The sequence below is a fragment of the Pleurodeles waltl genome, chromosome 9 (genome assembly GCF_031143425.1).
Source record: "Pleurodeles waltl isolate 20211129_DDA chromosome 9, aPleWal1.hap1.20221129, whole genome shotgun sequence".
NCBI classification, from domain to species: domain Eukaryota; kingdom Metazoa; phylum Chordata; class Amphibia; order Caudata; family Salamandridae; genus Pleurodeles; species Pleurodeles waltl.
In genome coordinates, this window is record NC_090448.1 from 58073453 (window position 1) to 58091908 (window position 18456).

At 46.0% G+C, this 18456-nt stretch overlaps 1 protein-coding gene across 1 annotated transcript in view; it reads left to right on the top strand.

The window, feature by feature from the left end:
- Nucleotides 1-18456, top strand: part of CHST13 (carbohydrate sulfotransferase 13) — a 212407-nt gene that overhangs the window by 126432 nt on the left and 67519 nt on the right. Inside the window, exon 2 of the mRNA XM_069206273.1 lies at nucleotides 1371-1453. Within this exon, the coding sequence (XP_069062374.1) occupies nucleotides 1371-1453 (83 nt within the window). The remainder of the gene's footprint in view (nucleotides 1-1370; nucleotides 1454-18456) is intronic.

An 18456-nucleotide genomic window follows, 5' to 3' on the forward strand; every position in this document is an offset into this window, starting at 1 on the left:
GTAAGAGGATAGTTTCAAAGCCCCCCAATCTGGAAATCTGGCCAAGTTTGAGTAGATGCATCTACGTTCATTGATAAAGGGCCCCAGATTGCCTGTAAATGTAATCTCCTGAACTTTGAAATCCATCAGTAGAGACACAAGCCCATTGCTCTGGCTGTTCTCGAATCATTCTCCTGAACTAGCTACTCAATTTCCCTGCATAGGAATATTAACAAATGGCAGAGACATTAAGGAAACGCCTTACTCCCACAACGCACTGGGCATTGCTAGCTAAAACCAGTCATCTCTATGTGCAGGGTCTTGCCTTTGCCCAGAACATGTGATTAAGACCCTCCAAGAAGCGCTAACTCAGCATGGCCTTGATCCGTGACCAATCATTTCTGCATTTAGGGCATAAAACTCAGCCCTGTTCTCAATTCCGCCCCCTCCAGAGCTCTCAATGCTCATCCTATGTCTGCGCCCAGAACATTCTGGAGGCAGGGCTTAGCTTTCAACTTTGCATTTGTATAGCGCGCTACTCACCTGTTAGGGTCTCAATGCACTGTACGCATACCGCTGTGGAACCCCTCCTGGCTTTTCCCTGTGAGGCGCCCACTCCTGGACAGCCACAGGGTGAAGCCAGGCTTCCAAGCTCTATCAGGGCCGTCGTGGAGATTAAGCAAGCTAGTGCCCAGAGTGGGACCCATTAATTAGATTAGGCACCGAGGCGAGAATTATCTGGTCCAAGGGAATGGGAATTGAACCCTGGTCCCGGGCCAGATCTCTGCATCAGGGTCTGTCGCTATAACCATTGTGCCACACTTCTCCTCTCACTTCTCCTAGGAAGCTTTTGTCCTAGAGTTGAGGCAACTATCTACCAGAGCAGCTTAACTGATATTAATGAGATCGTTAGTACAATATTCTATATTTGTGGCATCATGTTTTATGTCATTAGCAATGCAAAGGTGATGTTATGGTTCTGTGACTCACCATTACTGGTGAAGAATGTCAAGAATTATTAGGGTTTGGTTCATAACACTAGCTTCCCTTAAAGTGAAGGCTCTTATGATGATTATTTTTCTTTTTTTTAAATAATTATATTATAATTATTGTGTGCCAAATTTATCTGCAAAGAATTTAGAAAATGCACAACATTACCGCTGTCAAATGAAGAGTGCTATTGAGGCTATGGCTCAGCTCGTTGGGCAGGCTGCAATGTGATGCACAAATTTGTCCTTATGTCTTGAACGTCAAATTATTAAATTAAGTCACTTTACTTTGAATCCCACTGCACTTTGTTTTATCATAAATGAAGTTCTAGGACGAAATATTTCAGAAGTGGTATAAAAACAGGGCAGGTTATAACGCCATCTTTTCTTCTCTCCCATCAGCCGCTGAAGACAGATTTCTGGGTAACAGCTGGCATGGAAAATCCAGGCGAAGCCCCTTGCAGGCCCTCTACGACAGCGACCAGGTGGGTGCACCGGAAGAGAAACCTGGCTGAGTCATTCTGAACTTCTTAAGGGGCGACGGGAAATCTTCTGTTTCTAATGTGGTCACGTGAGCAGCTGGTCTGTGGGAGCATCTGAAAATAAATACATGCAGGTCTCAAGATGACTGCTGGTTTCCACCTCACCACGTGTTCTTGTTTCAGATGTGAGCCTGCAGCTGTGATCTGGGGGATTTACCGGCCCAGAAAAGGTCAACTATCGGCCAGGTTCAGTGTTCAGTGCAGAATTTGTGAAGGAGTGAGTTGTCTGGCCCAAAGTTTTGCTCTGATGCCGATGCTATGGAAGGTCGGGTGCTGAATGCTAAGGCTTCCTAATCTGGATTTCAACTCCATGAATTACAACATTTTAGAAGGGGAACGTGGGAGATTTAAAGAAAAAAAAGATTCAGGGGAAAATGTATTCCTCCCATTGACTTCTATTGAAGCAGAGATAATTTCATGCAAGAGACAGTCAAGAAATTGGGAGTCTCCTGCCTGAATCGGGTCTGTTGGCTTGTATGCATCTCATGCCTCTTTAATCCACCACCAGACACTCCCTGCGTCTTTGTCTCACTCTTACAGGTTGAGAACCATCTCTTTGCTTTCTCGTTTTGTCACTGTTTTTCCATCTTTCTCTTCATCCTTCTTTCCACCTCACGTCTTTTTCTCTTTCTGTATTATTTTGGATTAAAGTATGAAAAGAAAAAAAGCTGGTCCCCAAAAATGAGTGTCGGTGGGCCCCACCTGCAACCACAGACTCAAATTAAGGCTAGGTTCAATCAGCAGGAACCGATAACCAAGTAGAAATTAGACTGCTCAAAATGGTTCGTACTCCCAGACGCCTCTGTCCTCTTTTGGACTCTGTCGCCACATTTCAGTGGTGCAGCATGACGCTTTTGGGCATGTACGTGCACCATAGATGCAATGTGACATTATGGGGGTTATTACAATTTTGGAGGAGGTGTTAATCCGTCCCAAATGTGACAGATATACCACCAGCTGTATTGCGAGTTCCATAGGATATAATGGACTCGTAATACGGCTGGTGGTATATCCGTCACTTTACTGTCACTTTTGGGACGGATTAACACCTCCTCCAAAGTTGTAATAACCCCCTATGTGTTTGCACTTACACATCACAAGTGCACTTGTGGGTTCTTTGCCTGGCATCAACATGTGCATGCACCCTGGGAGGAACTCAGACACCTAGAGTACTGTTGTACTTCCACTGGGAATCTGCACACATGCCAAGCATGAAAGCTACTCACCTATTCTTACACCTTTGAAGTTGTAGAAACAAACATTAGGAATCCATATCAAAGCCTCAGAACATAAATAGCTAGTTAGTATTAAACTGAAGTTTTAAATTTTCAAAACAAATACTTCATTAGCTGCCAAAGAAGTCAAAAGTCACAAGAAGTCAGTTCCTTCTCTTTCATCCTTGGTCCCGGCATTCATTATTGGTGGTTGTGGTCCAAGCACAACAAGGCTTGCTGGCTTCACTATCTAACTGTTCTCCTTTCACACTTCATTGAGTACCGAAGAATATGCAGGAACCTAGAGCGCACTTGACTTTTGAATATTGAAAAAGCAGGCCAGCATTGCAGCCCCATTCTGTGCAGCGTTGTGGCCTACCAGTGTGCACACCCCCATTGTGGATCCACAAATGTTATATTGTGAGGGCAGAAATTTGCATGTTTGTTCTTGTATCGAAATGCTGAAATATGAGACTAGAACTGAGCTTTTTGTAAAGTTGATTCTTCTCCACATCAATGTTTTTTAAACCTGAAGGCGGAGTGAGGGATTCCCGATATCCTTCAACAGTAAAAGGTGGATGAAGATGGTTGGATGCTCAAGAAGCTGAGTAGCACCAGAGTGAGGAGATCTTGCTCTTTGATTCAACAAAGTACGCTGAGGCGAAAACTATCTGAGAAGGAGTCCTAGGGCCTCATTTAGAGTTAGGAAGGAATTTAAAATACTCCAATTTCTGGGCTCAACTCTAAATAGAGAGTAGAATCCACCAGCTGAATTTCCCCCACCACCGGAATATTACATGAGGGAAACACATCGGATAGATTGTATTCCGTGTTAGGTTGCTTCCAGAAGTGGCAGGATTTTCTGTTCCCACCAGACTATAAATGAAACACTTAGACCTTGCCAGCAGGGAGAATCACTGTCACTAATAAGAAGAAAAAAAAAGACCTTCTCCAGAGCCTTGTTGTCTGAGATCATGCATAAGAAACCAGACACAGAAACACCTCCTCAGATCTAAATCACATTTGGGAGCCGCAGGACACAGAAGCCCAATTCGAAGTCCAGAAAGGAGTTAAAGCAGAACTAAAGATTTGTGACAACTTAATGCTGTTAAAGAACCTGTAAACGAGGGTACCCAACCCAAGAGCACCCCCTTTAAGAGGTAGTCCCTAGCCTAACCTTGATGGCTGAATGAAAAATGCAAATAACCTGACAGTGTTTGCCTGCCTCAAATGGATGGTTAACCAAGTTGACCTTCTCTAGAACATGAGTTAAAACTGAATTGAAATTATTAATTTATTATAAATTATTAGTTAATCTATATGCCGTGAATAAAATAAATGCTTCTCGGTCCATGCAGGGGGAAAATCTGGATTCCAGCACATTGATTGCTGCAAGCGTAACCATATATTTGAAAGAATCTCTTGAACTTGTGCAGATGTGTGGCAACCTATCAGTAACAAAAAATATTGTGTGGCATAAACATCATGGCTTAAATATTGTTTATAAAATATTGATCGATCAAGTGCAGATTTCCTATAATTAATTCCGATCAGGAGCATGGCTATCAGTGGTGCAGCAGGTGCATGGCACTGGGGCCCAGTGTTCTGAAAGGCTTCCTGCACCCTAATTATTTGGTACCACCAGATTGGGGGCTGGAGGACCCATTTCCAGTGCTTGATTTGGGCTAAGCCATTCGCTCCAACGGGGCAATGTTTTTGTAAACAATATTTAGGACACAATGTTTTTGCCAGACGATATTAGGCTACAATATTTTGGTTATAAACAAGTGCTTAAAAGTAAAACACAGGTGAAATACGTTGGACCAAATGTAAATAATCTACGGACAGAAATAAAAGGGTGCAAGTGACTCCCAACAAAAATGGTTCAGTGCTTGTCACTGCCAAGATTTAAATGCAGCAAGTACTACAATAATATATAATTATTTAAAACAATTGTCATGGCACTGCAGCAGGGGGTCTGCTGTGGTGTTGGGCAGAATCAGCCACAATGTTGTAAGGGGGATCCTACGCTCTACAAAATTTAGTGTTTGTGTTGATAATGTTACTGATGCTTTGAGAAACACACAAGAGAAAGGGAGGACCATGCATCATCACAAATTCTACAGAAAGTAGTTTGTCAGAGAATTTTCTACTTTATTTAAGTTCTTTCTGTCAGGATAGCATAATCTTAAGGGTGCACTCTTACAAAGAGGCAGCACACAGGCAGTTATCACAGGATGCTCTTTACTACCATTGCTCTTAGGACAGCTTAAGACAAAATAAGTATCACCCAACAGGGGTAGTGGCTTCCTCCCTACTCAGTCCTCAGCATCACCCTTGGACCCCCTCTAGGGCGCTCTCAGCAGCACGGATTATTTTCTGAGTAGGTAGTCGCACGTGCATTGGCCCATTGATATGACTTATCCAAGACTGCACAGAATGCAGGATACCATACAACGGCCACACTACACATACCAGTGCACGACACAGAAAGCTACACCCCTGGAGTGTACAGGGCAGTGCACACAGTGTGACTGAAAAAAAACTACAGCCTCGGGTAACATAATACAATCTCTTTCACTCTCTTTCTTTCACTCACTCTTTCTCTCACATGAGACATAAACTCATGTTTCGGGTGAGCACCTTGTTTCATATAACTTTTGAGCAACTAGTACTTCTTAGCTCCATATCAGCTGGACCATGTATCTCTTATTTTGAGCATCTTGCAACCCACAACAGTACCTAGTGATCATCATGCACCCCTTATTCATGGCTGTCGGGCAATCCACACACCTGTTCCACTTGGGACTTTGTATCCTTTACTCATGAGACTCTGTCAACCTACAAAGTGCTATCCATTGGGAAGTAAATATCTCTTGCTCTCGAACATCTACCCCCAATTCAGCAGTATCCAGTGGTCCTCTTACTTAACTGCTCCTAAATCTAGGAAAAGTACCAGCGAGAAATATGCGTATCTCCCACACATATGGCTCATATATAAATACAAGTCAGAAGAAACATATTGCTCCCTTCACAAAAAAGCAAGTATTGGTATGGTGGTCCTCTTGTAATGCAGTCTGAAAACAACATAAGAAACTTCATTACAAGATGAACGCTGAGCATCTGCAATTATGCACACCAGCACTCTTAGGCCCTCATTTCGACCTCGGCGGTCTTTTGCTGTGCTGAAGACCTCCAGTACAGGCGGTTTTCCGTGCAGCGTATTATGACTGCTGGCAGCCCTCTGTCCTTTTTCGGACGGAGAGCCGCCATCTGCCATACTGGCGGTCGGCGGGGAAGTGGAGGCTGCTCCACCTCCACAACCCTGTCATCAAAACACCGCCCACCGAATCACGTCCCATGATTCGGTGTGCCGGTGTTCTGGTGACGGGGAGCTGGCAGTGGAGCAGCCCCCATGGATCCCGTCCCCTCCCAGAGGATCAACAGACAAGGTAAGTTGATCATCCGTTAGGGGAGGGGGGTGGGAGGGTGTTGTGTGTTGTGTTGCGTGCATGGGGGTGTGCGTGTGAGTATGTAGAGGGGGTGTGAGTGCGTGTATGCATGCAGGGGGTGTTGTGTGTATGGGAAATGTGTGCGGGTCGGTCTGTGTGCATGTCTGTATGTGTGCGGTATGTGTTGTTGTAGTGTATGTGTGCATGTAGGAGTGTGTGTATGTGCATGTTGGGGGTGGGGTTGGGAGGGAGTGTGTGTATGTGCATGTTGGAGGTGGGGCTGGGGAGGGGGGTCCTGCCACCTTTGGGGGATGGCAGGGGGTGGGGGGAGGACTCGGGTGGGAGAGACCCCTATCAGTGCCAGGGAAGGAATTCCCTGGCACTGATAGTGCCGACCGCCATGGATTTCGTGGTGGTTCCAAACCACCCGAAATCCATGGCGGTATGTAGGGTCCTGATACCGCTGGTGGTCTGGTGATGGCCACCGGGCTGGAGACTGAAGTCTCCAGCCCAGCGGTCATCACCGCCCTGGCAGTCGGAGTGGAGAAGTGGCGGATGACTATGGCGGTAACAGTCATGGTCATAATTCCATTTTTTTTTCCGCTGGCCTGTTGGCGGTTTTAATGCCACTTCTCCCCCGTCTGTCAGGGTTGTAATGAGGGCCTTAACGTTTAATTAAGCTTATTTTGTTTTTTGAAACTCCATTACCAGATGGCCACAATAAATATGTACTTGTACGACATCCCTCTTATTATTAAGTTTCGTACTTTTTTTTTGTAAATTCATTATGGGACTGCAGCAGTATATGCACATGCATGCATGGTGGCCATTTTGGAATGGTTTTGTACTGCTTACTATGGTGAGGCACTTCAACAAGAATTGCCAAAGCTAAAATATGAGCATGCCAGGGTGGCTGCACTGGTAGGGTAGGGTAGGGATAGTTGGGGAAAAGACAAAGTAAATGAGTGGCAGAATAGTGGAGAGGTTACCAGAGTGGACTGCTTAATGCCAGGTTGTAACCTTCCACGAAATGGCATAGGTTTAAGGGCATCCTACCCCGCCAATGGTAACATCTAAAAAAACTTCAAGCAGGCCAGTCTTCTATACTGTATGTGTGCATATCCTTGCATGTGTGTTAGTAACATGAGGTCTACTATAGAGACCCACAGCTGTCTATATGTGAGACCTAACACTACTTTAAATTTCAAGTATGAAGAAGCACTGAATGTATTTATACTTCTTAGCATGCAAACCTGACATTAAAAGACAAAACATATCTTCCAGGACCTTTCCAACTCAGGTGACGCCCTATACCTACTCCCACAGCATTCAGCACAAAAAGTGTAAATGTTGAGTAGTCACCTTTGCCATTTGATATTTGAAAAACCTACCACTCATGCGCCTCTCAGCGCTAAGAGGATGCTGAAGATGCAAACCTTTGTCCTACCCCCAAACTATAACCCTGAACTTATTTCTTACCATAACTCTTGTATTACCCTTTTTGTACTTCCTGAATGTGTAAAGGTTTTGACGCGAAATTGGTGCCCGTCTCAGAAAATGAGTGGTAGGGCCCACCACAAATAAACTTCAGCATAAATTAAGTACCATAGGTTTTCTACTGTCTAAACCGGAGGATTTTGCAGACCTCGGGCAAGACACATTTTGGGGGCCCAGTGCAGAATAAACTTGAATTATATCACCCATTCTCTGCTACTTCAGGTCAGTATGATGCCAAACAATACTAAATTATATGTGAAACTTTGACAGGGTCACAAAACCAGTTGAAATATGTATTGCCCAGGAGTCCAAAAATCCTTAAGGTGACACTGGGTAGAGAGACTGAAGTAGAGGTAAAAAGGGAGCTTTAGAGAAATGGGATAGAAAACAATCTGATAGAAAGAAAGATCATTTTCCCGGGGAGGAGGGGGGGTGGGGGGCTTGGAAGGTGGGTGCGCTGGGCAATTTCTCACCGTGCCCATTCCTTAAAACGTGTCTGGCCAGGTTCCCCATGTGAACAAGTAAAGATCAGGGAGCAGACAAACCAGAGCACACCCATTGTTTAAAACTGGAAACGAGCGGATATTTTGATTTTTTTTTCTGTTCTCATTATTTTTCGAGGGCCCTTTAAACGCTTCCTCAGAGAGGCCATGGCACAGCGTTGACGTCAATGGTCAGAAGCTGGTTGGGTGCCTGTTCCCAAGGCAAGTGACGTAGGCACTGAGCGCGTCAGCTACAGAGCACGTGCACGTTGCATGTGCGGCCTAGCGTAAAATCAGCTAGTAGTGAAAGGTGCCACATTAGGCTGTCAGAAAACAAGAAACGTTCATTTGGACTTGAGAAGGTTTTTTTTGCTTTGGGAGGGCTCTGTTAATAACGAGCCAAAACAGCCCACAGGCAGGCACGAGGGATTGGAAAGGTTGCATCCGCTACAGACTCCCACCCAGTGGCGGTGATGGGTTGTATGAGGTAGAGCCGGCCCATGGTGGTATTTGCAAGAATGGTCCATGCATGCAGTGGATGCATGGAAGGGAGCAGAGAACACCCCTTAATGGTCCCAGTTATCCCCTCGAATACGTGAGCATGCATGTCTCCAGCCTGCAATAAATGCATGTGAGGGGTGCAGCCTGCTCTGAAAGAGCTGTGCGTGCATGCTGCCAATGACAGGGTGGACACATGAAAGGACAGTGCCAGCCCCTTTGGGTATGCACATGTAGGTTCCTTGCAAGCACTACACATGTGTGAGGTCAGCAATAACACCAGAAGTGATGGGCATGCATGGTTCCAGGCAGCAGGGGTCACAAACATAGAGGCAGAGCCAGCCCGTCGGAGGTATGCACATGCCAGGTCCCAGCCTGCGGTGGACATATGTGAGGGAGCAGGGCCATGTTTTGAAGGGATGTGCACGCATGCTACCAACCAGTAGGGAACACATGGGCGGGTCTGAGCCAACCCATCGGAGGTATGTGCATGCACCTTCACAGCCTGCTTGGGGCACACACGAGAGAGAGAGGACCAGCCCTTCAGAGGGATGCAGATGCAATGTACCAGCCTCATGTGGATATATTATATGTAGAGCTGCTCACTTGGAGGTATGGGGATGCATGATTCCAGCCGGCTGCAAAACATGTAGACTAGCTCCTAGTCTGCAGGTGACACAGGTGAATGAGCACGGCTGACCCTGGATGTGTGTGTATGTACTATATCAGCTGCAGGGGATAAGAGGGCTCCTGTAGCATCTCAAAAGGATGTCGATGCACTCTACCAGGTGCATGTGGTGAGGAGACAGGACCATGCTCTGAGAGGTTTGTATTAGCATTGTATTTAAAACAGGTGTATTTGAGAAGCGGGTTCAAGCCGTTAGAGATATGCTTAGGCACTGCATCAGGTTTTATGAGAGGGACATGACGTGGCAGGGCTAGCCTCTCAGAGGGATGTGCATGCACCACACCAGGTTTCTTGAGACAGACATGAGGTGGCAGGGCTAGCCTCTCAGACGGATGTGCATGCACCACACCAGGTTAATGAGACAGACATGACGTGACAAGGCTAGCCACTCAGAGGAATGTGCATGCACCGTACCAGGTTTCATGAGACGGACATGACGTGGCAGGGCTAGCCTCTTACAGGTATGTGCATGAATTGCACCAGGTTTCATGAGACGGACATGACGTGGCAAGGCTAGCCTCTCAGAGGAATGTGCATGCACCGTACCAGGTTTCATGAGACGGACATGAGGTGACAGGGCTAGCCTCTTACAGGGATGTGCATGCAGTGCACCATGTTTCATGAGACGGACATGACGTGACAAGGCTAGCCTCTCAGAGGAATGTGCATGCACCGTACCAGGTTTCATGAGACGGACATGAGGTGACAGGGCTAGCCTCTTACAGGGATGTGCATGCAGTGCACCAGGTTTCATGAGACGGACATGACATGACAAGGCTAGTCTCTCAGAGGAATGTGCATGCACCGTACCAGGTTTCTTGAGGCAGACATGAGGTGACAGGGCTGGCCTCTCAGAGGAATGTGCATGCATTGCACCAGGTTTCATGAGACGGACATGAGGTGACAGGGCTAGCCTCTTACAGGGATGTGCATGCAGTGCACCAGGTTTCATTAGACAGACATGAAGTGGCAGGGCTAGCCTCTCGGAGGGATGTGCATGCACTGTATCAGCCTGCAGGGGACGAGAGTGCAGTTGACAGCATCATCTGAATAAAGCATGCTCATTGATGCAAATCATAAATGTATACATTAATGCTTTTAAGTTTCAGTTAAGGTCATGTGCAGTCTCGGATCGGCACAACGGGAAATCAACCATGGGCCTGTAGGCAAAGCCAGTTGGTGGGCTGTTTTTGTGGTGGACTAAGCAGCCGACTCAGCCAGGGTTGTCCCCCTCACTGCAAGTGCACAATGTGAAAGGTTGTTGTTACAGCCTTTGCATACTTATACTGAGCCTGACCCACATCAGGCTGGTTAGTTGTCAGAGACAGAGTGTCAATGGACTGCTCCATCTGTCATAGCATGAGGTGTCCCTCCCCCAGACCCCGCCTCCCTCCTGGTGTGACAGAGGCCTAAAGGAGCTGCTGATGGGTATCTGGTAGCACTCGCTTTGCAGAGGACTGGGGGGGATGTATGGGCAACTGGAGAGTTAGTGTGGTGGGGGCTGGCGAGGACCTGGGAGGAAGCTCCTTAGGGTATTTGTGCCCCCCTCTTCTCCATGGAACAAATAAAGTAGCCTGTGTTGCTCTCCTTTGCCTGCCAGATTATCAGTTATTGCAGTTAACTGGGAGAGTATGTGCCCGTAACTGACTATGATGTGGTGAAAACAGATTTGAGTTCCGCATCAGCCCATCTTTAGTTGATTCTGGGCAAATCACTTAATCTCCCTACCTAAAATAAAATGATTTTGATCTTGTGAAATGTAACTGTTGCTAGCGTAAATTGCTGGAATGCCTTTGGGACAAGTTCACACTATATAATACTTCAAAAAAATAATAATGATTCTGGAATGTGGGACACTTTTTTGGGAGTGCCCGGGCCCAATTGTGGTTCTAATCCGACCCTGGTTATATGATTACTTTTAAAAAAAAGTACAAGCAGATGTCTTCTTGAGGACATGCAAAACAGCGTTCAAGAGCCTACAGATGGGAACAGCTCGCCATCAGCGACAGGCACTTCCTGTGGGCCGTGCCAGCGTGAGCAAGAAAACATGGCTGTCTGGTTATGGATTGACCAATGCATTTTTTACATACCCCACAAAATGAAACTATTACAAAGGGTTCTAGTTGTTTAAATTCTGTAAACAAATACAAAGGTTTTCTTAAGAATGTGCGTGATCATAAAAGAACAAGAAGCGGAAACAGCAGTTGCTTAATGCAAGATAAGTTGCATCCTGTCTTAGATGCGGCCAAGAAAGTTTCATGTCTTAGCGTAATGAAAAATGCCGATTCAGCTCATCATAATGTATTGCTTGTATGCAGCTGTTTCTGCATATTTATACTGATAATCAGCATTTTTACAGGATAAAGTGCCAAGATAGTTAGTGTTGCCACTTGATAATAGGTATAAACCATTACATAATCAATTGATGTAACGCTTGTTTTATCCCCCTTAAAAGACTGAGGCCCTAATTATGAGTTTGGCAGGCAGAAAAGGCTGCCCGCCAAACTCCCACAGTCGGGTTACCGCTTATGCAGCAGCCCTCCCACAAACCCTATTATGAGTTTCCCGCTGAGTCAGTGTGCAGAAACAGTTTGCGCCCGCTGGCCCAGTGGGAAACGCACAACAACATTGACACCGGCTCATATTAGAGCCGACGGCAATGCTGTTGTGCGTCGGGTGCACCAGCACCCATCGCGCAAATCACTGTCTGCAAAGCACAGTGATTTGCACGATGGGGCCGGTCAGGGGGTCCCCCTGTGACCCCTGGCAGCCCATCTCTGCCGGCCTTTACATGGCGTTTAAACCACCATGTAAATGCTGGCGGAGAGAGGGGGGTCATAATCCCCATGGCAGCACTGCTTGCGCCCTGGCGGATTGGGACTGCTGGTACCGCCAGACTGTCAGGCAGCCGAAAAGTGGTGGTGAGGGCGGTTCGACCGTGGCAGCAACGCCACAGTCATAATGTAGCGGTTGGACTGCCGCTTTGTTGGCGGTCCGACCTCGAGGCTGGCAGTCTGAAGACCGCCAGCCTTGTAATGAGGGCCTGAATGTTTCAGTAAGACCTGCAAGGACTGAGCCTGTACTCTGCTGGTTAAATGCAGCTGTTTGCGGCATGTGCATAATGCACTGAACACTCTACCATGATAGTGGCATGAGCCTTCTGTTTACCAAAGGATCTCTGCAAAAAAATACTAAAACCCCCTGCCCTATTTTATTAGGATTTAAACCTTACATGCAGCGCTTTGTAGCAAGTGCATTAACTTGTTCAAGTATTTCATGATAAATCCGCAGAGAGACCAGGTGTTTACAAACGGATCTGCAGTCAGGTCATTAACCAACTGAGTTAAGCTGTCTGCATGTTCTAGTGATATGGAGATCAGGCGTCCCGGTTTTTCACCAGATGACCCGATAGATTTCAGGGAAATTTAGCTCATGTCATGGTTTTTAGAGAGGGTCGACGAAAAACGGTGGGAGGTGTCCTTTTATGTTTTCCAATGCAGGGATAGTTTATTTGAGCAATTTAATTAGCAGGCATGATGCTGGCTTTAAAAACTGCATTTTATTTATGTTCTTAGTGCCTCTTCTGTAATTCTATGCTAATGAGCGCTATCATTCTGTGCGCTTGGTTGAAGTAAAATTGTAGTCCGTCTATTTTTTTAGAAATGTCCTGGTTTTTGGTTTTAAAATTCTGGTCACCCTATCTAGTGAGTGTTGTTGAGTATACATAGATAACTGTAGCAGGGAAACCACTGCCTTACAGATGAGACTTACTTGCAAAGTGTCTGGAACTCTATCAGCCGCTGACCCACTGCCCTTCTGGGCCTGACAGCTCCTCACGGTTCTTAGGTAACTTTTTCAAACTTCTGAAATCACTTCCTTATGGCTTCTGAACCACTACACAGTGCCAGAGGCGCAGCTCTCAGTGGTGCAGCAGGTGCAGCAGCACCAGGGCCCAGAGGCCTGAGGGGCCTATTGAACCCTGCTTACTGCTTTGTTTTACTAGGCACACAGCAGCAGGGGGACCCACTTTCCTTGCTTGTACTTGAACCACGGCACTTTTGCTACGCTACTTCCTAGTCTTTAATTCTCTCTGGAGCTCATGTTTTTTGGGACTGAGACCGAGAATTTGACTTAGAACTAGAGAGAGTCACAGATGGGAGAAATGAGGAAGAGAATGTACCAACGGCAGAGAAAGCAGGGGTGACCTCTGTCGTTTCAATCTTATCACCAGTGTGACAAATGGACAACAAGTGTATGATGGCGGAAGAGACGGGGACAATGTGGAATTAAGAGTAGGCGACCTTGGCATTCACAACCTTGGCATTCAGCAGCAACTGTGACGGGCTCTTAGGAAAAACTCTGCGCCAATACTCTTTTTTTTTAAATAAATTAAACTAAGCATTTAACAGAAACTAAAAAACGGACGAATCGCTGCAGCTCAGGAGCCCTGCGGGGTGACTTCTGGGCGCTGTACAAAGTAAATACCGAGGCCCGAGCCGCGTTGCTGCGTATTTATATTTGGTCGGCTCCATTCTGGGTTCTGCGGTGAGGGGTCACATCACTCCCTCCCCGCCGTGCTGATGGATCCCTCCCAGCAGCGGTGCTTTTCATGGGCCGGCTCCTGTAATTAGCGGGGCGGCGGCAGGTGGAGGGGATTATCGGGTGGGGCCCGCTGCTGGCGGGCCGCACAATGCCTGCCCCGGGGCTCCCACTCGCGCTCTGCTCCGCCAGCTGCGAGTTTGACCCCAAAACACTTTCAATGAAACGCTGACGCTCCTCTATACCGTGAAATGGGTCATAGTGCAGGGGCGAAGCTTTAGAGGGGTGTTTGGGGTGTTGCATAAATAGTTGGGTAGAGGTGCTTTCAGTCCGGTGAGGTGTCTGTCGGATTTCACCAGGAATTTCTACATGCACACAGACAAAAAAAAACACTCTCTCTCTCTCTCTCTCTCTCTCTCGCTTTTATTTGTTTATTTTTCTTGCTGCTTAGTCCCCTCACATGCCCCTCTCATGCACTGTGCTTATTCTATAAACTATTTTAAAATTATGTGCCAGCGTCAAATCTAAATCTCAAACCCCCACCTCCAGTCTTAACAACCAAGTTACACACCAGAGTACGTGTGGTAACTTGTCCCACCCAATCATTCCAGCTCCCCTCTCCAGGCCATAAAATATCCACCGTTTTTACCATGTTTCTCTGCCAACAAACACAGTGTTTTAGTTCATAGATTCATTGTGATGTGTAGAGTGCTTCAGGCAGAGAAAACTTGCTCCAAGGTCCTCTCAGTTCACAGATAAGTGAGCGAGGGAGAGGCAGATACCTGGCTGAACCGCTCAGTGTGCCTGTGTAGAATATGACCAGGGCCACTGCAATTATGCGGCAGTGGAGGAAAAAATTATATGGCAGGTTTGATTAAACTATGCGGCAAGAAAAGCCAAATTATGAAGCGTAATGTGTCAAATTTCGGGACAGTATTACTTATTTGTTTCTGATTTTTACACTTGTTAAAATGAACTGGGCTTATATTGCTCCTAACTAGCACTGGTTTAACACCAAAATATAGTAATGAGCAAGAGAAAAGTGATCAGTCAAATTTTGTAAAGGAAGTTCCGATGTGCAGCAACGCAAGTTGCTGTGTTTTTACTAACTTTTGAACTTTTTGAGCTAGAAACAATTTTTTTTTTGTTAAAAACTGCAGATTATGAAGCAGATGATAATTTATGAGCAAATCCATAACTGTGCAAAAATTGCCACACAATTGCATAATTCCATTGGCCCTGAATATGACCCCCAAAACCAGAGCAGCCTATGTAATGCCCTGATTACTTACCGGTAATCTTCAATTGTATCACCTCAAGGTCCAACTGAGCACATTCAAATAAAAAAAACAACCTTCAGATCCATTGTCCAGGAGACAGTAATGATGAATGAGGGGATAAGGCAATGCTTAATTTGTGCTTTTCGTTTCCGGTGCTGAGCACCAACACTTATTTTTGAGGGCCGGGGCTTATTCTTCTGCCTCAAGCATTTGCTGTGAGCAAAAGACACATATGGGAAAGACGGCGGAAGGGAAAAACAAAAAAGTGTCACGAAAGTAGAAAGATGCAAGAGTGAGCTGAAGGGGCAGGGAATGGCTGTAAATGGATTGAAGAGGCCCGAGATGGCTTCAGGATTGCGCCACCTCAGTATTCCGTGTTCCAAAATTTAATTGCAGCAGCCGCATGTTTAAGAGGAGGTCTTTAGGCACCGGCACATTTTCATTCACAAATTAAGCACTGGGATAAGGGGAAGTCCAGGTTGCAGCACAAAACAAACCTCAGCTAAGGGGACATCCTGAACCTCTGCGAGAAAGTGACCATATCCCTGCTAGACCACAGGATGAGGAGTCTCCTCCAAGGAATAAACCAGAGACTTAACCAGAGACTTAATCCAGAGACTGATTGGTGGGAAAGAAGCCGTGTGACCCAACCCGACAATTACGAGTAAATGTATTTATTTAGTTATGAGTTTTATAGCGTGCACAATTACCCTCCACGAAGCAATAAAGGTCGCCAAGAACAGTAATTATTTGGAGAAAATGAAATTTTTAAATATTTCCTAAATGCCAGGTGATTATGGCTGATAAAACAAAATGAAAGAGGCAAAGAATTCCATATTCTAGTAATTGAATAAGAAAACGATCAACCATCCGCCCTAAGTTTGCAAATTTTAGGCAGGGCTAGGCCTAGGAATAAGAAGTGTGACAAAGTGGTTTTGTGGTCCGGATTTCACCAGGGTGTCTCCCACAATGCATCATCCTCTTCAATCACACCATTTTCAGCTTCCCCAAGGGTCTCATTTGAGGGTTAAACGTGGTCTTCCATGGGAACTCAGGTGGCCTTTAAGTACATTCACCGCTCTTGTTTAAAACAACATCAAAAATGTATGCTCCATCTAAGTTTAAGAGTAATGCATGACTTTTGTGCACCATTTTTCACACACAGTATAGTCCTGCATATGTTCATGTGCACTATTTTGTACGTTTGTTTACATGTTGCCGGAAACTACATTATTGCAGTTTTGCAACACTTTTACATATTTATTGCGATTTGAACCCCTGTTCTAAAAGTCACCAACAACAGGTACATTAACCTACTGTTGAGCCTTAAAAGCTATATCTAGTCGCTAACTGTACTGGTTGGTAAGCTATCTTTGTGGGGTAATGCGCCTGTTTCAGAGATCTTGTCTATCAGTCTAGTCTCCACTTCCTGGTATAATAGCTCTGTCGGTTCATGAGACTGATGCAGAGGCTGGGCGCTGCATGCAGCTTGAAGGTAACAGGTTTGAATCCCTGCAAGAGAGATCCATGATTTGATATGAGAATTGAGGGAAGATCCAGATGTGACCTGTCAGTCAGACTTTCTAATCTTGGATAGCTCAGTGAGTGCAGCACCCTCTAAGAAGGCCTTCATTTGATGTGCATTGTTGTTCTGTGTGCACTTAGCTCAGAATTTGTAAATGCTTTGGCTTTTCAGAGTGACTGAGGAAGTGTAACACTTTCATGGCACCGTTGCCTCCTCGCTGACTTTGATTGAGGTAGAATGTATCATGGGACGGTCCTGACAACCTTCAGCTATGCTCCCAACCTCTAAACTCCCACACCCAGGCCCAGACAGAATACTTCACAACCCAACATGCTGCCATTCTTCTAATACACACTATGTACAGTGTCTTTCAAGTCATGTTGATCAGAGATTGGCTTGTCTCCTGTCTCTTTTCCAATCCCATGTTCAAAATGTACAGTGCAAACTTATCTGAATTGCATAATTTGCATTTCAGTGCTAGGTGGGCTGGTCTGATAGCTGCGCACAGCACTTCTGACAGAAGGGCCAAGTCAATAAACAAATTCAAATATAAATTCAATAACAGAGCGATGGCCGTCCCATGGTTTCTGGGTGAAACCCTCACTGGGTAAGAAATGCACAGGGCAGGAAGCCTCCACCACATCAGCAACCTAGATCGAAGGGCCAGTCAAGAGAATGATAATAGGACAAACCGACAGTGAGGTAGGGATGGATGGATGAGTGGGGTGGATGGCTGGATAGGAGGGTGTAAGAATGATTGGATGGGTGGGTTGGAAGGATGAGTGGATGGATGGATGAGAGGGTAGATGGGTGGATGGGTGGATGAATGATGTAAATGGACTGGTAAATGGAAAAATACGTGAGGAATGCAATAAAGAGAGTAAAGGCCCACAAAAGATAAAAGAAAGCGAAAAATATGAGATGAAGGACGGCGGAGAAGAAGTAGTAAGGAACAGAGAGAGGAAATGTGCCAGGGCGTCTGTATGGCTGTAGAGAGGAGGGTACGTAACCTAGAGAGGTGGGAAGATGCTCCGCGCCGACATGAAGTGGGTCGGTCTGTGTCCCAGAGCTCAGCGCGCAGCCCTCTGGAGATGTGAAATGAATACATCGTCCATTGTTCCTCTCTGCAGCCTTCGGCCCCTCTCGCATTTCCCTCGCCCTGTCCTGTTACCGGCGTCTAACTGTAGCCACTAATTGTTGGGGCGAGGCACATATCTGGAAACTCTACCCGAGCCCGAGGCAGGTTGTGTCTGTGATGCTGCGAGGTCGGGGACAGGCGGAAGGTGTCTCACGTTACCGGAAGCAGGCCGGCCATGGGGCAACCGATTGAAGTCCGGAGAGGGGGGGTCTCATGTTAATAGCTGTCGTGAAAAGGTCTCATCACAGCACAGCTGCTAAATTCATCGTCCACTGCAAACCCAGCGTGTGAAAGAGGCCCAAGGCGTATTTTAGCAGATTGTATTTTTATTTTTGCAGTTTTATATAGCGCGGACATGGTTCAAGAGCATTAGGGCACTTTACAGGAGCACCAGATTATATTACAAAAGGTTATGTTTTATTTTTGAAATTCTTTTAATGCATGCATAGATGAAGTGCTTTGCCCACAGTCATAGAATGGTGAGCAGTCACCGGGACTCGAGTCTGGTTTCTCAATTCCAAGGTGGGCAGCTCTGGCCATTGGATCAGATACTTTGAATATAAGTAGGGTCATGAGCCAAACTTCTTATGTATTTTTATTTGTAAATAAAAACGCGTCAGTGCCCAAAGCCCT